Source organism: Chrysemys picta, chromosome 5, assembly GCF_011386835.1.
Source record: "Chrysemys picta bellii isolate R12L10 chromosome 5, ASM1138683v2, whole genome shotgun sequence".
In the NCBI taxonomy this organism is placed as follows: Eukaryota; Metazoa; Chordata; order Testudines; family Emydidae; genus Chrysemys; species Chrysemys picta.
In genome coordinates, this window is record NC_088795.1 from 127298300 (window position 1) to 127320258 (window position 21959).

The window sequence follows — 21959 nt, forward strand, 5'->3', positions numbered from 1 at the left end:
GTTAGAGAGATGTATACAGCACAGAGATTCTTTGAGTGTGTTCCCTTTAAGAAGCAATGGGCATATAAAATACCCAGGAAAGTTTGGCTAGAAAAGGTGGTACTATTACATAGTGATTAATGCTGGTATTTTTCAGTAACTATGAGGGAGCCAGGGAGGAGGAGGAGGATGGGGGGAAGATTCAGCAACAGGAAGTATTTGATTGACGGGTGAATTTTTGGTGGTAAATCACTGACATTTGGGGAAAGGGAGTTGATAGCTGAGACGAGAGAACTGACAGGTCTGAGGAGTAGATTGGCTGCTTCTGGAAGATTCTTTCTGTTTGCTCCTCAAAAGGTCTTCTACTGAAGCAAGAGCGAGGACAACTCATAGGCAACAGCCAGAGAGAAAACTTTGGCTGATAGATTTTGAAGGAGGGATTCTATTCCTAAAACAGACCCCAAATCCAGGAAAGGGAGATGAACAGAAGGCTTCCTGAAATCTACTTGGGCCTTGGCTTGGCCAAGCTAATTAGTGGGTGGCACTCCGATACTCCAATGATAGGTGCTGGTATAAAACTCTGACAGAAAGTCAGAGAGGATGGTTACAGATGCAAATGATCTTGAAATCTGGTGTGTATGTGCTGGCTCCATGAATTCTCTTCATAGTAAAATAGTCTGAGGTTAGGGGATGATGGATTAACCTGGCAGGGGAGAAATGTGTTCCTAAATACACAGGTAGAATACTGTGAATGAGGGGGAAATGCATGGCAACGTTCAGAGACGTCTGGGCTGGTGCAAAGGCATTTTATAGTGGCGTGTATTTTTTAGAGCTTTCCGAAACCCCTCAGGTTCCTTTAGCTTCCAAGGCAAAGTGTCAAAATAGGTCCCACATGGAAGTGGTGAAATCCAACTTCAAAATGGAGGTGGCAGTGAACATAGGAACTGCCAGACTGGGGCAGACCAATAGTCCAACTAGCCCAGTATCCTGTCTCCAACAGTGGCCAGTAGTAGCACTTTAGGGGGAGTGGACAGAACAGGGCAGTTGGAGTGATCCAGCTATCTTTTCCTCCTGGCTTCTGGCAGTCAGAGGTTTAGGGTTGCCCCAAGCACAGAGTTGCATCCCTGACCATCTTGGCTAATAGGCATTGATGGATCTATCCTCCATAAATTGATGTAATTCTGTTTTGAACCATTATACTTTTGGCAATCACAGCTTCCCATGGAAAGGAATTCCACGGGTTAATGGTATGCTGTGTGAAAAAGTACTTCCTCTTGTTTGTATTAAATCTTCTGCCTATTAATTTTATCAGGTGATCCTTTTTTCTGTATTATGGGAAAGGGTAAATAATCCTTCTTCATTCACTTTTTCCTCACCATTTGTGATTTTATAGATGGCTATCATATCCTCCCTTAGCCATCTTTTTTGTAAGCTGAACAGTCCTAATTTTTTTAGTCTCTCCTCGTAGGGAAGCTGTTCCATTCCATTGATCATCTTTGTTGCCCTTCTCTGAACTTTTTCCAGTTCCACTGTATTCTTTTTGAGCTGTGGCAACGAGAACTGGACACAGTATTCATGGTGCGGGCGTACCATGGATTTACGTTATGATCTGTTCTGTCTTATTTTCTATCCCTTTCCTAAAAGTTCTGTTGTACTAATTTAGATGAGATAAATGGACCAAAGGTGTTAACATAACCCAATCACTGTCCAACATTAAACAGAGTTAAACAATCTCCTGGGTTGGTTATACAGAGACTTTAGCCTTAGTACCATGGAAAACACAACATTAAAAATCCCTTAAATCTTTAATAAAAGATAAAGACAAGGAAAAACAGTTACAGAATTTGAAATGTAAAGTATTAAATAAGGCTTTTGTTTTAACATTGTTCCTTGTTCCTTTTCCCTTTCTGTGGAAAGTTTTTAGAAGGAAACACCCCCCTTGTTTGACAGTCTCTTAGATGGTTAGAGCTGTCCTTTTGGAGGGAAAGATAAGTTAGCTGAGATTGGCTGGAGCTGTTGTTGTTCAAGTCCAATCCCCTTTCATCCCAGTTGGTGCTTGGGATTCAGCTAGAGCTGGTAGATGTGTGATGTCATCCCGGTCTGGTCAGGGCATCCATCAGGACAGTGCGGGTGGCAGCTATGATGGTGATGCTTGCTTCAGTAGCTTCCGTGTGTCCTTGCTCTCCATCTGTTCTTTCTTTAAGGACCCACAAAAGGAATCGTGGGCAAAATAGCCCATCTCATCATTATTTTCTCCACCAATTTTTTCTAATATTTGACATATTTTTAGTTCATTAATTTCCAGTTCCACGTCTTCCGATTTTACCAAGCACGACTTCAACATAGTCCTTGAATTACATCAGCGTAGGCCTTTTTGTTTGGACTAATTTTAGTTTCTCTTTCTGGTTCTTTTGCACGTGTTTATAACACTCATTGTTGAAAGCAACTTGACTTAATCTATAATACAAATGTTAATAGAAAGTATTGTAACGTTTTATGAACTTTCATGCGCTTTTTACAACTGATCTTAAAATGAGGGTAAATTTGTAGGCCCCGTTATTACAACCGTTCCTAACATTGGTAGCCTTTTAGACTGTTGCTGTGCATTGAGCTGAAATTTTCAGAGAATAATCCACAGTGATTCTAAGATCTTTCTTGGGTGGTAACAGCTAATTGACCATTTTAACAGCTAATTTACCATTTTATATGTATAGCTGGGATAATGTTTTTTCAATGCGTATTACTTTGCACTTATCAATGTTAAATGTCATCTGCCATTTTGTTGCCCAGTCACCCAGTTTTGTGAGAACCCTTTGTAACTCTTCACAGTCTGCTTTGGACTTAAATATCTTGATAATTTTGTAGCATCGGCAAACTTTGCCACTTTTGTTCACTCTATTTTCCAGCTCATTAATGAATATATTGAAGAACATGGGTCCCAGTACAGAGCTTTGCGGGACCCCACCATTTACCTCTCTCCATTGTGAAAACTTACTAGTTATTCTATCTTTTAACCAGTTACTCAACTATGAGAGGACTGTCTCTGTTATCCCATGACTACTCAGTTTCTTTAAGAGCCTTTGGTGTGAGGGATCTTGTCAAAGTCCAAGTACACTATATCCACTGGATCACCTTTATCCACATACTTGTTGACACCCCTCAAAGAATTCTAATTGGTGATGAATGACTTTTCTTTACAAAATCTGAGTAGTCTTCCCCAACAAATCATATTTATCTGTGTCTCAATTCTGTTCTTTACTATAGTTTCCACCTGTTTGCCTGGTACCGGCCTATAATTGCCAGGATTGCCTCTGAGTGGTAGTGGAGGAAAGGCATAGGTCAGAGGATCTAACCATGGACGGAGAGCATTGCCATGTGAGTGGTGACCCAGGACTCCTCTGGAATAGTGTATGTTGCACTTCCTGTTTGTTTGGGAGACTAACAGGTCCCTGATGGGGGTCCCGCATAGAGCAAAAATAGTGTTTACCACAGATTTTGTGAAATTTCCACTCATGATCAGCTGCAAAGTGTCTGCTGAGAGACTCTGCTGGCACATTTTGGGTTCTTGGGAGGTAGACAGCTGACAGGTTAATCTGGTTGCCAATGCACCAGTTCCTGAGACTGACCACTTCTGCACCCAGGAGGCAGATCCCGCTCCTCCCTGTTTGTTAATGTAAAAGGTTATTATGAAGTTGTCTGACATTAGGAGGGTACTGTGACCATGAATGAACAGGAGAAAGGTTTTGCAAGCTCTTCAAACTCCTCGTAACTAGAACATTGATGCAGCCTAGATTCTTGAGATGTCCAAGTGCCTTGTGCTGTATAGTTGTCCAAGTGAGCTCCCCACCTGGGATGCATCAGTAATGATTGGCCTGTCTACTGCGAGGGCAAGGAAGGAAACACTGACAAAAACCTGACAGGGGTTCTTCCACCATGACAATGACAATATCACTTTGGTGGGAACAGTCACTATGGTGCTCATGGACTATTGGCTTGGCGAATATACAGTTTGAAGCCACACTTCTGGGAACAAAGGTATAGTCTTGCAAAAGGCGTGACGTAAGTGCATGAGGCCAGATGGCCTAAGCGAGAGAGAGGTCTGAGAAGCTTTCTGGGGTTGGTTATGATCTGATCTACGATAACATTCACAGTCTGAAACCAGTCTCTTGGCAAATAAGCCCTTGCTGTGATGGAATTTAAGGATGCTCTGTTGAAGTCCAAAGTCTGTGTAGGGGTGAGAACAAATGTTTTGGTGTTTACTCTGACCCTCAGAGGAGTTTAGCATTGTCAAAGTTGACACATGGGCCTCTTGGCATGACCTGGTGACAAGGATTCAATCATCGACGTAGGGGGAAGACTGTGAAACCACAGAGTTTGATAGAAGCAGTTATGACAGAGAACACCTTGGTAAAGACCCTGGGGGTGGCAGCAATGCGGAAAGGATGTAATGAAAGGGGTCAGAGCAGACTATAAATCTGAGACAATGTTGGAGAGTGGTGTGAATGCCCATGTGAAAGTAAGCATCCTTCATGTCGAGAGCTGTCTTTTTCCAGGGACGGAAATATAGATGCCAACATGACAATGCAAAACTTGAGTTTGCAAATAAAGCAGTTGAGATGGTAAAGGATGAAAGGGGTCTCCAATCACCCTTCTTGGAGACTAGGTAATATGTTGAGTAAAAAAACCTCTCCCTTGGTACCAAAGAGGAACCCGCTCTATCACTCCTTGATGTCAGAAAAAAGAAGAACAGGAGTACTTGTGGCACCTTAGAGACTAACAAATTTATTAGAGCATAAGCTTTCGTGGACTACAGCCCACTTCTTCGGATGCATCCGAAGAAGTGGGCTGTAGTCCACGAAAGCTTATGCTCTAATAAATTTGTTAGTCTCTAAGGTGCCACAAGTACTCCTGTTCTTCTTTTTGCGGATACAGACTAACACGGCTGCTACTCTGAAACTTGATGTCAGAGAGATTCCACTTTTTGTTAGAAAATGTTTTCACGAGAGTGGCTCCCAAGAAGGGGTGGGGAAGAGGTTTTCCTAATCTCCCTGAACATTTCACAATCACCATCTTGATCAAGGTATATTTCTATTGCTATACTCTTCTTGTTCAAGCATGGAATTTCAATGGTACAATTTGATTCACTTAAGATTTTGACTCTAAGCTTTCTTTCATATAGTGCCACTCCCCCACTAGCAAGACCTACTCTGTCATTCCTATATATTTTGTACCCTAGTATTAACCATGTCCCATTGATTGTCATCATTCCACCAAGTTTCTGTGATTCCTATTATATCAATATCCTCATTTAATACCAGGCACTCAAGTTCACTCATCTTAGTATTTAGACTTCTAGCATTTGTATACAAGCACTTATACAATTTGTCCTTATTTTGCTGTCTGCCTTCATGTGATGTAATTGAATGGGACTTTTTTTCATTTGACTGTTTCTCTTCCATTCCTTCCTGTACTTTATCAACTTCTGTCCTCCCTTCTTCACTAGGATACAGAGGATCCCTCTTAATAGAGCCTCCCTTATGGGATATGTCCGATCCAACCATGTGCTCTTCCGCACCTATCGTCTTTCCTGCAGTGGTTAGTTTAAAAACTCCTCTATGATCTTTTTAATTTTACATGTCAGCACTCTGGTTCTGTTTTGGTTTAGGTGGAGCCCATCCTTTCTATATAGGCTCCTCCTTTCCCTAAAGGTTCCCCAGTTCCTTATAAACCTAAAACCCTCCTCCCTACACCATTGTCTTACCCATGCATTGAGATCCTACAGTTCTGCCTGTCTAACAGGCCGTGTGTGTGGAACTGGAAGCATTTCAGAGAATGCGACGATGGAGGTCCTGGACTTCAATCTCTTACCTAGCAGCCTAAATCTACTGGTCTCCCTTCAGAAAAATCAAATGAAAAAGCAAAGCAAGGGGTTATTAAAGAAATGAAGAAAAAAACGTATACGGTGCAGGGAGCAACTGAAGTGGGTCTAGTGTTTCCAAGGGTTTTATGGTATTGACTCAAGTCCACAGTGAAGAACAGTGCCCTTGTGCCCCTCTCTTTTGTGGGGTGTGGGGAAAGAAACTGCTGTTTTGTAAGCAGGAGGCTCTCAATCTTTATGGCCACTGAAATCTTTAATATTACTATCAGAACCGATAACTGTGACTCAGTGACGTAGCCAGGATGTGACACTTGGGTGGGCCCTGACTTAGGGTGGGTGGGTAATAACAGAGGGTGGCGGTAAGAGCGATTGGGGCAGCCTCTCCACTCCTCCAGCCCCTTGGGGGGAGTGATAGACGCTCTGACCAGGGGCCCTGGAAAAATGCGCATCTATGCACTCCCCCCTGCCTGGCGCTCGGGGCTTGCCCCACTCTGCGTGCACCCCGACCCCCGCAGCAGGCGGAGTTGGGCAAGCGCTGGGGCGGGAGCAGAGCCGGGAATGGGTTAGTGGGACTAGATAAGTGGGCCCACACTTGGCTATGCCCCTGCTGTGACTGGGGTGGACATTAGTCCAGAAGATCCTACAGCTGCATGTAATAATAATGATGCCTCTTTTTGCTTTTCAACAGTAATTCTCCATGCGTTTCACAATCTTTTAAGCATTTATCCTCACAACACCCCCTATGAGATAGAGAAGCATTAAATCCCTATTTTACAGATGAAATGAGGCACAACGACTTCTGCAACATCATGAAGGAGGGCTGTGGCAGAGCAGGGACATGAACTCCTATTTCCCAGATCCTAAGCCAGTTCCCTAACCACTACTATTCTTTCCTGCTGTATGACAATCACTGAGTATCTTATCACCTAGATAGCATTCAAACACGACTTAGCCTTCTGAATCAACCACTTTAATGTTTCATATGCTAGCATAGGCAAACAGCATTTTGGGCTGTAAAAGTAGGAGCATTGCCAGCAGATCGAGGGACGCAATCGTTCCCTTCTATTCGACATTGGTGAGGCCTCATCTGGAGTACTGGGTACAGTTTGGGGCCCCACACTACAAGAAGGATGTGGAAAAATTGGAAAGAGTCCAGAGGAGGGCAACAAAAATGATTAGGGGGCTGGAGCATATGATTTATGAGGAGAGGCTGAGGGAACTGGGATTGTTTAGTCTGCAGAAGAATGGGGGGGGGGGATTTGATAACTGCTTTCAACTACCTGAAAGGGGGTTCCAAAGAGGATGGATCTAGACAGTTCTCAGTGGTACCAGATGACAGAACAAGCAGTAATGGTCTCAAGTTGCAGTGGGGGAGGTTTAGGTTGGATATTAGGAAATACTTTTTCACTAGGAAGGTAGTGAAGCACTGAAATGGATTACCTAGGGAAGTGGTTGAATCTCCTTCCTTAGAGGTTTTTAAGGTCAGGCTTGACAAAGCCCTGGCTGGGATGATTTAGTTGGGGATTGGTCCTGCTTTGAACAGGGGTTGGACTAGATGACCTCCTGAGGTCCCTTCCAACCCTGATATTCTATGATTCAACTGATCCAGTGTTGATCATAATTTGTTCTTGTCTATGCTTACAGTTAAATTGCATTCATTGCCAAGTCAGCCGGCCTAACTGACAACATTATTTCCTAGTGTAGTCAAGGCCTTAGAGGTTCCAACTTCCCAGTGAAATATCTGGAACTTTAGTTGCGATTTGAAACTACAGCTTCTAAATACTTGTACCACAGAGAAAAATAAGTCTCCCAAGTTGCAAACCACTGCAAGATAAATGATCAAGATTCAGTATTAACTGCTTTCCAAGCGGTGCTTGCACATGTCAAGATATGTATTTGCCACAGTTGTAAATTAGCTATTGTCAGCAGCTAGACTGAAGATTTTTAATTTCTTTAATACTTCGAAAAGCACCTGAAACAGGCGAAAGCAGGCTAAGCGAACACCATTCAGAGCAGGAGAAACAATTTGGATTCAGTATTTTATCAAAAACTCTTATGTAGTACCCATGAAAATACAACTTTAAACGACACATCCTTCCCGACTCGCTCAGCACTTCATTGCCCGTCCTTGTAGCCTTGTGTTCAATGCTGGATCAATGGTCCATTCACCCTGCTTGAGATGCAGCCATAGCAAGTAAAGCGCCCATCAGACACGTGAACTCCATTTCTATCCGGCAGAAATGAAGTGGTTGGACAGACTTTGTTTAAGCACAAGCAATTCACTGCTTTCAGATTAGCCTTGCCGAATCACTTTATCAGAGGGTAGCCCAAATAAATCTGTTAGTCTTTAAGGTGCCACCGGACTCCTTGTTGTTTTTGTAGAATCACTTTAAAAACCCTCATACTTTTGCTCCACAGTAGTGCTCTTCTAAACCATTTCAACTGCAATGCATTCTGGGTACCTACCCTACAGGTTGTGGCACAACTCCCAGAAGGAGTGGGTCTGGAACATCTGAAAAGGCCACAGATGCACTGTGGGATGATAATAGGACGACTAACTGAGCTATTTCAGCAACTCCACACTGGTACTAAAACTAATCAGACTGAAGTGGTTCTTAGACCTGGTTGGAATCCTTTTGGACGTGGGGATGGCGTTTTTACAGGCATTCTAGGGGCAGGATGGTGCTTAGAATGGTAAACTTTTCGAGTTCAGACCAGGCTCAAGAGCCAGAGGTTGAGCAATACATTTTACAGTGATCGCTTGCACAGATCTAATTGCTTTGGGTCCTGCCTTCAGCAAGGATTTCTCCTGTCACAGCAAACTGTAAACAGCCTCTTTTGTTGACACCGAAATGTAAAAATTATAATCAGTCCACTAGGAAAGGAAAATATCTGAGCATTTTAATTAGAATAAGTACAAGCCATAAAGCTTGTTCCATTTAATGTAAATTCCAAGTCGTTATCAAATTGTTAAATGCATTCAATTATGTACAGACACATCTTTGCTAAAATTCATGTTCATTATCGAATATTAATAAGTTACCAGAAGTTGACACTAATTAAAAAATAACCCCAGTAAAAATGTAGAACACAATATTTTAGTTTGAATATAAAGGTGTTTGAGAAATGTTTTGTACAGCTGCAGTCTTGTTAATTCTCCTCTTTGGTCCTCTGTTTTCTTGCAACTTAATTCAATGCATAGTTAAACTGGTTTGCAAACTTCTCATGCTTCTTCTGGTCCATTCGATTCATTGCTTTCACCACCCGTTTCATGGCCCCTCTAAAAAAAAAAAAAAAAAAAAAAAAAAAAAAGCAAGAGGTGGATGAAAACAAGTTAACAGCTAAGTTGATTCTATATGTAGAGTCATGGGAAATGTTTATTAATGTTAGCAAAAAAATGGAGTGAGGTATGATTAATCACTAATCAGGCACTGCACTGATGAGGCAGAACAAATCTGTCATGTTAACTAAATTAGCTGCAACAATACAAATAGTTTAAATTCAACAGTGGTTTTTATTAATAGGAGTAAACAAATTAAAGTCTTTCAGTTTAATGGTTGTACATTCTACCCTCATTACAGCACCATCCTTGGTAGACAAACATTTGAAGTGGGATTTTTCAGAAGCATTTAAATCGCTTAGGGGCACAAGTCTCATTGGTTTTCAATCACACTTGTGCTCCAACGGCACTTCTGCAAAATCTCACCTTTGAAATCCCAGAGAGTGCTCTTAGAAAGGGGAGAGACTATGCAATGCAGAATCAAGAAGTTTTATCGCAAAGACATTTCTTAGAGTAGTTTTTCTTATGAAAAGAACTTTACAATACCAAAACTCAAAACTAGGTGAATATCTTATTTAGAGATGCCTTTTAAAGGGCTTGCTGTTCAATTAAAAAGACACACTTTATTCCAACCTTCCTTTCAAAGGTTCCCCAAATGTTTTACTACTATATAAAGGAAAGGAATCTCTTTATCCCTTCCCCTATCCCACTTCTAAGATGGAATATGGCAGCTATTTAACTCATACAAACACTACAATACCTTAGAAAGAAAGTGGAGGATAATACCTTGCAAATAAACGGTTACCTACTGTGACATTATGCCCCATATTCTTCATAGAAATATTGTTATGATATGAATATGGCATAACTAAGGTATGTTTTATGCAAGATGGGTCATGTGAGGTATCATTGGAAAGGTTATGATTTACTGAATGTGATTATCCAATCTGTATGCATGTATTATTTCTGGTATCAGAAGTTAGAAATATTGACTATGTAATAATTACAACTTTGTTTTCACCTGGGAAACGCCCACCAGACAGTATGCAAACAGCCTGGATGGTCCATAAGGAAGGACAATAGGACTTTGAAGATACTAATCTCCCTCCTTCCTGAGAAGTTTCCTGGGCTGCTGCTTTGACACTCAGGGTTAGGTGATCATGTCACCTGGTACTGGACATCATTTTGGACTTCTGATATTTTGCCACTCAAAGGGGGTGGGGGTCAAGCTAGGAAACCAAGCATTCCCACCATACGTAAATCCTATTTAAGGCTGGGGAGAGAGTTAATCTTGGTTCTTCTCCACTGCCTCCCTGCCCAAGAAGGAAGGAAGGAAAACACCTGAAGAAACAAAGGAACTAAACGTGGGGGGTGGGGGCTGAGCCCGATCTGGGAATGGTGTCTGACCCATGAAGGATATACCTGGAGTTTTAAGCTGCAAGCAAGAGCTGTCTGTCCCCAAAGAAATTCTGCAACCTGCTTAAAACAACATTTAGGGTGAGAAACTATTATTTGTAGCCAGTATTCTTTAGCGTATCAAGCTTAGTTTGCATGTTTTGTTTTATTTGCTCAGTAATCTGCTTTGTTCTGTTTGCTATCCCTTATAATCACTTAAAATGTATCTTTTATAGTTAATAAACTTGTTTTTTGTTTATTCTAAGATCCAGTTTGTGCAATTCATAACGGGGGGGGGGGGCGGAGGGCGCGCAAAAAGCTGTGCATATCTTCCTACACATTGAAGGAGGAAGCGAATTTCATGAGCTTACGCTGTATAGATCTCTATACTGCACCAGACAATATAATTTTGGGTTTACACTCCAGAGGGTGTGTGCACCAGAGCGCTGGGCAATTCCCTGAGCCGAGTCCTCCTACACAGAGCTGATTGCAGACTCTGTGAGATTCTACAGCTGAGCGTGTCCCTACCTGTGTGTGTACGTGCACGCAGGACAGGGTGAGGGAGCCCAGACTGGTGGAATGGGCAGGCTCAGTGGGACCCCAATACATCAGGTGGCACCCCGGAACGGGGGTCCAGCCCATCACACCTACCTTTCTGTAACTGTTCTTCTTTGAGATGTGTTGCACGTGTCCATTTCAGAGTGTGTGTGTGTGCGCGTGCGCGCACCTCGTGCACAGTTGTTGGAGAACTTTCTCTCAGTGGCACCAGTTGAGGCAGCTCTGTTGCCACACACCACTGTGTGCTGGTATGAGAGGACAGAGCTTCCCCTGATCCCCTCAGTTCCTTCATACTGGATAAACTCCAATAGCGAGAGGAAGGAGGGTCGTGGAATGGACATGTGTAACACATTTCAAAAAACAACAGTTACAGAAAGGTAGGTAACGGTTTTTTCTTTGAGTGCTTGTTTGTGTCCATTCCACTACAGGTGACAAACAAGCAGATAAACATGGAGGTGGGGTCAGTCTACCTGAACAGCAATTGTAGGACAACCCATCCGAAATTGTCCTTGCACTGATGGGAAATGGCATAATGAGAAGCAAAAGTATGCACTGATGGCCAAAATGATGCTTTACAAAGGTCTGTAATCAACACTTGCTCCAAGAAAGCTGCTGAAGTTGCCTGCGCTCTAGTGCAACGTGTCAATACCCTATCTGTTTGGGTTATATTAGCCTATTAGTAGCATAAATGAATGCATGAAGAGATACAGGATAAGATTCTCTGAGTGGGAATTGGTTGGCCCTTAGCTCTGTCCACAGTTGTAACAAACAACTGCATGGAGGACCTTAAGGACTTAATATGCTCCAGGAAGAAAGCTAAAGCCCTTCTTATCTCCAACAAATGAAGTTTCTCCTTATCTCTATGAGCATGGGGTTTTGGGAAGAACATTGGCAAGTATATTGCCTGGTTAACATGATGGAATGGCCACTGATATGGGCCTGGGGCCCATCCTTGACTGGACCATTGCCCCTTAAGGGAAGGCCAGTGTTGCAACTGTTGCGTGACTCACGGTCCCCAAGTCTCTGATGGAAGGTATGCCCTCTGTCTTGGATGGGGCACAGACGAATGCATCTCTGAATTTGAAAAGAAAGAATCCGAAATGTCTGACAACAGTGGGAGAGGGAGGCAGAACCAGATGGGACTAGGGGATAAGTAGCCCAAACCCGGAGATGGCAGTACTGGGGATATCATTGGAGGCTTGCCTTTTGATTGCACTGGCCTTTACGGAAGCTTGGCGGATAACGGTACTGTGGGTCCCTGAAGCAGTGAGGTAGGCGTTGTAGGCATCACTACTGGTTGTAAACCTTTTTGCACTTCCAGGGATACTGATATCAAGAGGCTAAGCAGGTCCCTTGCAGATGGTTGGGAGTGACAATACCTGATGGCTCTGCCACAGAGATCTTGCATCTGAAGAAGTGAGGTTCTGACCCATGAAAGCTTATGCTCCCAGTACTTCTGTTAGTCTCAAAGGTGCCACAGGACCCTCTGTTGCTTTTTAGAGATCTTCAGGGGCACCCTCAACAGACCTCACACAGGCTCCAGAGGCAGTGATCCCTTTTTAGCTGAAGAATGCTCCAACGAGTGACTCTTGCCAAAATGTCTCGTAGAAGCTCTGCCTCTATTTGGCTTTGGCACGGACACACCCAAGTAAGATACTGAGCCTAAAGAAGAGACGAAGGAGCTGCAGACATCTCCAGTGCACTCCATACCGAAGCTGATGTACTTGGGGTGCTCTCCACGTGAGATGGGTCTGATGGAGGGTGAAGTGCTGCATCCATGAGTAAACATTTGAGGCTCGCTATTTTCTTTGAATGGGGCTTAAATCTCTTACAAATGTGACATCTGTCACTTATGTGGAATTCTCCCAAACATTCGTTACTGACTGGCGTAGGTTTAGCACAAGTCCTGCAGGACTTAAAATCTGGTGAGAGTGACATTGTTTTGGTACCAATCCCAGTACCAAAAGATGAAAAACTGTTCCAAAAAAGACCTAAGACTAAAATATATTGCTAAAACTAACTTCAACTTAACTAATTCCTAACAACAAATATGTATATGTAGATGTACGATAGGAGTGAGGGAAGCACTTATGACAAGTCTGAGATTGCTCCAACAGCCATCAATGGGAGTAAGAAGGAACTGAGCAGATTGGGGGCAGCTCCACCGTCTTCACCAGCACGCAGTGGTGTGTGGGGACAAAGGGCGCTCAGGCTACCCTGACAGGTACCTCTGAGGGAAAAGAGTTCTCTGACAACTATGCACGTGGCGTGCATACCCGCCCACTGTGACTGGACATGTGCAAGCACTCAAAGAAGCGTATCTAGCAGGGTAACTTTATGGAGGCAGGATGGATAATTGTCCACAACTCAAGCTAGCCAGGACCTGTACAGCTAACACTCCTATACTTGCAAGAAGTAGAATGGGATCTTTAATGCCTGCTGGTGGTCAGGCATTAAATGTTATATGCCCGGAGTGGTGCCTGCTGAGCACGAGCAGTCTCCTTCTCCCCCACTCTCTCCTGTTTCTAGTTAAATCTCTGTTCTTTTTAAAATAAACCTACTTTTATTTTATCAGATGTCCTCAAGTGCTGTGCAGTTTAAAGAAGCGGTGGTGTAAGGTAAAACTGGTAAACCAAGGACACTGCACCTCTGGGTACAGAGGACCTGAGATTTCTGTGAGTAGCCAGTGTCAGGGGCTGGATATCACAGGGGAATGATTTAAAGGGATTCAGGGAATGGCACACACCTATTGTTGATATGCAAGGCGAAGTTAGGGCTGGCAAAGCCCAAAGAAGAGTGCTTGAGCGAATGAAAGGCTGGTGGTATCAGGGAGCTGATACTCAGCTACAAGAAAGACTTCCTCACTCCGGAGGCAGGAGGTAACAAGGTGATTTGCAGTCCTGAGTGCCTTGAGAACCATCACAGTCACATACTGCGGGCTAGGATACCTACTCTCTCCAGACTGTATTTCTATCTCAAAGCCATGACTAGGGCTCCTAGTGCTACGGTAATACAAATAATGACGACAGGTGAGGGTGACTGCAGGATGTCTTGTAGAACCAGGGCCTGGTCTCCAAGGTGCTCATTGAACTCAATGAATAGAGGGCACCCAACATCTTGCAGGGTCACGTCTTAGTGTTATTCTGTTCTAGCTGGGTTTTTACACCCAAGCTATCTCCATGGTAGCCGAGCACCATGAGACGCACTTTAATTGCCCCTGTATAACTAACTGCTTCACTCTGAAAAGCTTTTTGAAACCTCTGAAAACAGAAGAAACTTCTTAATACTGCTTTTAAATGGACAGGGTAAAGCTCTTCTCAGCAGCAGTTGTAACAGACGTCAATATTCTGAAATAAACACCTTGAAAGTAGTGTTCCCTTTAACAAAAACTACCAGCAAAGTTAACAAGGATTGTAGCTTTGTTCTTGCCAGAATAAGAAAAATGTGATCATGGTTTTGCACTTCAAATATTATCTAATTAGTAGGAGAAAAGTGAGTCTTTAGCACTGCACAGTGGCCTTGACACTTTCATGTCATGTAGGTTTTACATTAGCACCACTGGGTTGTGCGATACTGTAAATGAAATGAGATCCCACTCTGATGATCTGTGTGCTATTTCACTTAACTTTATTGGCAGACTAGAGCCTGGGTTTATCACCTGTACATTTCAAGTAATTTGGGGTTGTTATAAAGAGCCAAGGTTATCATCTTGTTTAGTGCTGCAAACCATGAAACCTATTAAAACATGACAGGTTTGATTCCCCACGCCTCTCTCACACACACACACTCAAAATCATTAGCACAAAGCACAGTAAACTAAAAACAGCTTTTTGAATTTATTTTGTAAAGGCTGATGTGAAATTCGGATTAGTAGAACTTTATGGCTTATTGACTTCTCTGACGAAGACCAGATAATATGAGAATTTCACAGAAAATGTGCCATTTTTTGACCAAAAGCCAGAAAAGCAATGTGGAATCTTTTTTTTAAGTTATAATACCCACTGCATCAAACAAGGGAAAATGCAGAATTTTAAAACAAATGCTATCCCTTGGATGGTGTTTAACTAACACAGTCTGATGCTCTGGACAGAATAGTTCAGCATCAGTGGTTTTTTAGTACTTTGCCTCTTGAATTGATAATTTGGTTACTCTGTTTCACTTGTGTTGGTCACACCAATCAGTGTCTGAAAGTTTCTAGGCACATCAACTGCTACCCTGTTTGAAGCATGCTGAAGTTTCTCTATCCAAGTTCTTATATGGTACCCATCATCACAGTATGAGAGTGCCTCACAAGAGAATAATCTCTGTAAAAAGAAAAAGGTCTAATTTCCTCCTTAACAAGACTAAAACTAAGTAAACAGTTCTGTAAGTCAGGATGATGGGATGCCGCCTTCCATTGGAAGTCTATGACAGCAGAGCCCTCCCTTGTCTGTGGGCATGTCTTCACTGTAGTGATGGTTCAAGTTACTGACATTCAAGTTAACTTCCCTCGAGTTAGCCTTGAGTGAGAGCAGTAGATGCAGGCAGTAAGTGAAGGTGATAATATAAAAATGACCAATCTTAATCTTTAAATATATATGTGCACACATCCATGCAAACATTACTTATTTTGGGACCCCTGACTAATTTGCTCTCTTTAAAGAGAAATGTGCCAGCCCATACTCTCTTGTCCAGACAGTTTCCTATGCAGTTGGCAAAAGTGGCCCCAGCAGCACCAGAGGGCAGCAGTGACTGCCTGAATGCAGTAGGTTGGAGGAAACGGGAGAGGAATGGAAACAGTATTGTGAATCTGCACCCAGGCCTCTCTCTCAGCAGGGCATGCAAACTCTCCAACTCTCACTTCTTCGGAAGAGGTAGAGAGAGACAGCAGATTCCCCTCCTAGAAGCACTAACAAAGGCCCATAGGGGGATTACAGGAATTTGGGCAGGGGACAGAGGCTCAGCTTCACTGCTTGCTGGTTGGCACTGAACTCTCCAGCTGTGTGCTACTCTCCTGCACCAGCTTTTCAGCTGGTTTGCACGGCAGAGGTGCTTCTCCCCAAGTCCCTGAACAGGCCAGGATGAGAACAGTAGCAGCCCAGGTCACAATGGTTCAGCTCCCTTCATGTTGCTTGTGCTGCTAGTAACACAAGAAGATGGGACTTGGGCTATAAAAGTGAAGAAAGATTTTTGGGGGAGGAAGTTTGGGTGAGAATGCAGAAACTAGCTATAAGTTTCAAAAACAAACGGGCCACAGAGTAATATTTTTAAAAGGTGAAGTTTAGGGGGAAAATTCAGCCAAGTCTTAACCTGTGAAAAGTGACCCTGTAAAAGAATATCAACGGGTTCCATGTTTTGCTGGTGATTTTCAGATCCCAGCTGTCCAATTGAAAGGTTTTTGCCAGCCCTGCAAACACAACCTGTGATCTGAACGTCAATCTGAGTACTCTCTGTGACCTGTATCATCACCACTAACAACAATTCTATAACTGACATTCAGCCTTCGATTCTGTGGATACATGAAACAGAGTAGGCTCCAGCTCCTTCTCCCATAGCTGCAATGGCTTATTAGGGCTAACAAGAATAAACTCTAGTACATTTATTTTTGTCAGGGAAGTAAGCAGTTAGAACTCTGAATACATGCTAGGGGCAGATCTGTTGAGAAATGCTCTATTTTTACCAAGTACTTTTCAGACTATAATGACATTTCAATTACAATGGAGAGGTACTGAGCCTGATGAATACTAGTGTATAAGAACGAACAGAGGCTACTAGTAGTTTTACCCTGTGTGCCTGAATGGCCAGCATGTCTCTTGTCAGCTAGGAGTTTAGGGGAGAAGATCAGTAACCAACCTTTCCTCCCAGCCTTGGCTGCTTTGGACCAAGTTCTTATTTATTGTGTGACACAGGCACAGGTTTAAGTTTACTGCATAGATCTGTACAGCTTTAATTATCTTTAATTGCTTATTTTACTAACCGGTTTACTGCACATTTAGTGGACCCCAATGCCTAATTCTTTACTGAGGTAAAAAAGAGCAACAGCAAAGCAGTGTGGCAGCCTGCCATAAGAAACAAAGGAGGGAGGACAGAGTGTGACACTTTTTTCCCCTCCTTGATAAGACTAGTAGAGAAACTGAAGACCATTTGAGACACATTTCCTTTAGTCTTTTACTTCCCTTTATACTCTATAGCTTGACTTTCTTCTCTATCACTGTTCAACTTCACCATTTACTCTAGTCTATTGACCACTTTGTGCAGCCTGGGACAGCTAATAGGTGTGCAGCTACCACCCTCCTTCTTACCACCCTGCACAACCCTTCCCAGCTGAACTACTGCTCTGAGAAGGAACGAAGTCTAGGAAAATACAAACCTGGTTGTATGCTCTAGGATCTGCTTTGTCCCAGATCACAAATGTTTAACTGGGAGGTGGTGTACCTTTGTCCAGCTAAGGTATAGCTGGGGTCAAAGTCCAACGCTAAGGTCAAGAAGGTAATGGGGATGGTAACATGGGAGGCAAGGGAGAAAACATGGCCTTCGGAAACCTAGCAAGTGGTCAGAGGTCGGGGGAGATCAACCCAGTAACCAGCACCAAGATTCCACTGCAGGCAAAAGCAAAACAGCTCGAACATAGGCCCTTTTATTGGTCAATGCTGTCCACCCTTACCCCTGAGCACACCTCTAAATTGTTTGTATGAAGAGGGACATCCCTTATTTTTAGACTTACATTACATCTAAACTACTGAATTATAAAGAAATATTGAGCCACTTACTATAGAGTTACATCACAAATTCTGGATTATGAAACTGAGGCTACAGAAATGTATCCCATGTCATTTGAAACTCTCTCTCTCTCAAATCCTATACATCTTGCACAGACACAAGCCATTTAACAAGTACATTTTAGAGAGGAAGCAAAATGCCACACAGCAGGAGGCTCAAGGAAAGCAAGCAGAAGACTTATAAATGGCCTTTATACAGTTTTATAAATGCCAGTGGTGAAGTGTTCCCTGAGGAATAACCCTGTTCATTAGCTTATTGTTGCCCCATGCGCCCACTCTCTGGCAGACAGAAGGAACCACTTTTCTGCGGCGAGCTGTGAGGGCTTCTTACTGCTTGTTCCAGTGGAAACAGCTACTAAAATCAAAATTTAAAAAAAGGCAATGAAGTGGGGGTTGGGGGTTTCAAATAAGGTAAGTATCTTACTTATTGAAGACTTTCTTCTCCAGCCGTGAACGAGAAGTATTAGCCTCCTGTTTCAAGTCTGTCAGATTTGGATATTTCCTCTTCTTCCCTTTGTTCTTCCCTCCTTTTCCTTTCCCACTGTATCTAGAGGATCCAAGGTCTACTCCAGTAGCTGCTTCAACCTCTCTCATGAATTCTGGGTCTTGCCACTCTGTTTAAAGAGGGAAAAAAAAAACATTTTAAAGATCAGACAATCCCATCTAAAACTTGTGAGTTTCCAGTGGTATTAGGGCCTGTTCACAAGGAGGGCAGAACCACGTTGCTGTAAGGATTTTAGTCTGAAAACTAAGTTATATAGCCTAATGGGTGCAAGAAGACTAATCTACAGCACAGATCTCTGGGAAGAAATCCTGGCCAAGATGATTGGGCATACCTCCTAATATCTCCTCCTAATAGCTAGTACAGTTCTTGATGCAAGGCTTAAGTCAACTTCTTGTAAAAGAGCAACAGCAGAATCCCAGGGAATGCACTTCACATGGGAGAAGTAGCCTAAACACTGAGGTTATTATTATTTAATCTAACAAGAAGCTGCCAGTCTGAGCTCACGAGTTTATCATGTAAAGTAAATTTTGGGAAAATGAATTTAAAAAAAATTGTGCCCAGGATATTTCATGTTTGGAGAAGAGTGGTTGCTTAGATATGCAATAGCATTTCCATAGTCAGGAATTAAGATTGCTTCAAAATGCGTAGCTAATTTCGGACAGACTAGATAGCACACTCTAAACAAAAGGAATATGATCTTGTTCCCATCCTCTCAATATTGAATCTGGAAAAGCCTTCACTTCTGAAATATCCCACCATTTCAAATTTAAATTGTCTAAATCCAACGTTCTTCTTCCTACAACAGCACTAGAGTTAATTTAGCACTGTCAAAAACTTCTGTTGATATTTTATTAAAGCCTTAAAAGTTTCAGAACTAGAATAACCATTAACATTACTACTACTCCTCCTCCTCCTACTAAGTGCCACAATAGGAAAAGGCCTAAGTAACCTAGATTGTAAATAAACTCTTAGGGAAAGGGACTGTCATTACTTTTTGGTACAGAGTCTAGATTAATGGGGTCCCCATCCTGGACTGGGGCAATAGGTGTAATTAATAGAATAATAATGTAATATAAACAGGTAGGATTATGGTGTTGGTCAGGGCAAAAGAGACAGTCTACATTTGGAAATAATTCAAATTCATGGGAAAATTAAACTTAAAATAGAAAAATCCAGTTATGGATTGGAAACAAACGAGTGCAAGTATAATTTTGAAAAGCAGCACACTGACTAACATGCTAGAATCCTGGAACGCCAGAGTTCTAGTTCTCACTCTGCCAATAACTTGTCAACTAGTCTTGGGCTTGTCACCTAACCTTTCTTGATCAATATCTCCATCTGTGAATAGCAATAGCACAAGGGTGGCATTAGGTTTACTTAACATTTGTACAGAGCTTTGAAAAAAAATCAAAGGTGCTAACTATTATTAACAAAGAAGCCTAGAATTTCATTTGTGTACCTTAAGTGGTCATGAACTATGACAAAAATATAGGTTATGTTGTTTCAGGTAGGTCAGAGGTAACATATTCCCCATAGCAGCATTAAAATACAGCTCAGGAGCATTAACACATCTGTGCAGGGAAAGGATAGATCTAACCTATCAATTTTATGCACAAAAAAGCAGAGCGAGATTAACATTATGCACAAACAAAAGGATGAAGAAAGCAGAGGTAGGAACGAACTGAGAAAGGGAAGTATAAAGGGAGAAAATAGAACCCACACAGTTGATAGATCAGAAGACTTCACAGAGTTTATTTTTTGAAGTGAAGGAATACAGAGCAGCACAATTCAGATACAGGAACGATTAATCCAAGATTAAGGAAAACTGTCTAAACAGTTTATCTCCCAGTAATAAGAAGGCGTCACAGTTTAGGAACCCAGTGAATGGAGCAATTGTTTAAACACAACGAAAAAATGCCGGCATCCAGTAGAGATGAAATGAGCATTTGAGTAAAATGAAGGAGCAATTTAAAAGCCTTTGAGAAAAATCAATAGAATGCCAGGGAAGAGCAGCCTTTTTGAGCATTGATGGGCCCCTAAAGCTCTTCATACATTGTTACTGAGTTTAGCAGCAGGGAAAAGAAAATTACACAGTTTGCAAGGGTAGGCGGGAATCAATACTGTAGTTAGTAAAGAGATGCTATTTCACATCTGACTGGCCAGCGGCCTGCCTTCACCAGCTTGTCCTGATACCTGTTTGTTAACAAGTCACTAAGGGCTGAAAAACCAGATACTCTTCAGGGTTGACACAAAAAATAGGCACTTAATTTGCTCCTGTGTGCGAACTATTGGAAAAGGATGAACACTGCAGATTAGGGGGTCAGTGTAATCCCTCATGATTCATTGTTTCAGGGCCAAAGAGCTTAAAGCACCGTTTTGTGAACATATGGCTAGAATCTAATACTTTAAATGAAGTATTAATTTAATAATGTTCAAGCCTCACTTTTTATTAAAAAGATCTCAGTAGTGACCATACTGCCAAGACACACGCTGGTCATTATCATAATTGTTTTTCCATTCAGTCACATGGGGATACAAATTAATCTATCTTCCAGTAGAGTGAAGAACACAGGAAACCAGTGATCTGAGCTAGCCTAAAGTTTCTGATAAGCAGAGACTTCTTGGGAGTATCCATTACAAATTCATGCACTTGAAATCAGAAGCAGCAAACATTAATTAGATCTATATACATTTAAATAAAAGGAACCAGATTCATTCCCTCAGGAAGTCTTTACATTCTGGCATGTATCAGAAATTACTAGTAAAAGGACCAATTTTGTACTTAAGAGTAAAATAAAAACAGTTTAATTTGGCAAAGGAATGGAAGTGTTTATTATTTTAGAACAGTAAAGGCACCTTTCCTTGGCCCCTAAAAAGTCACATCTTATTTACTGTCATCTTTACAAACCTGCCACTCATTGCTTAAACACCCTGTTCTTTCAGCTTTACAAGCCTAGTTAGGAAACGGACAGGTTACTGGAGAAGGTGGAATAAGTGCATGCTATTCCTCTCTCCCCCACAAACTGTTGTTGTACATAACTGAAACACCCAACAGTCAGTGTCTTTGTGCAGTGAATGAACTACACTCTTGATCATGATTGATCCTTATTTTGCAGTGTGTGGTCACTAATGTGTGGAATCACAGTGCCAACTGTAAGAACAAAGTATGTGTAGTAGGTGGGTTATTTTAGTCTCTAAACTACCTTGCGTTGTGAACATGTGCACAATCCTCACAGCTACACTGACATGCTTGGTAATGCTGTTACAAGTCACTTGCAGGGAAGACATGACTTTTTAAACACTGGTTAAAACAATACATCATATCTTAATTTAAAAGTCCTTAGCTATAGTCAAAAATTAATAAACCAAATACTAAGACCAATGAGCAAATATTCTCAACAACAGTTAATACACAGACATTAGAAACTTTCTTTAAATTAAATGAATGGAAGTTTTAGCCAGGAAACTAAGTGACATAGTTTCTTTAGCTTCCCACTAGACAGGCAGAGAATGGTGGGCAGAAGGGAGCTCAGTTTGACATTTCAGCTTAAAAATGGCATTCACTAGGGCAGCAAAGTAATGTCAAAACTGGTGTGGGACTAAAGC

The 21959-nt window shown here is 42.1% G+C and overlaps 1 protein-coding gene across 7 annotated transcripts in view; it reads right to left on the reverse strand.

Moving 5' to 3' along the window:
• Positions 1-8737: 8737 nt before the first annotated feature.
• UVSSA (UV stimulated scaffold protein A) overlaps positions 8738-21959 on the reverse strand; it is a 92296-nt gene continuing 79074 nt past the window's right edge. For all 7 annotated transcript variants that reach the window (XM_005292405.3, XM_065597161.1, XM_042855556.2 and 4 more), the window contains 2 exons: positions 18273-18462; positions 8738-9137 (listed from right to left, as the gene is read on the reverse strand). In XM_005292405.3, the coding sequence (XP_005292462.2) occupies positions 9044-9137; positions 18273-18462 (284 nt within the window). In that variant the 3' untranslated portion in view covers positions 8738-9043. The remainder of the gene's footprint in view (positions 9138-18272; positions 18463-21959) is intronic.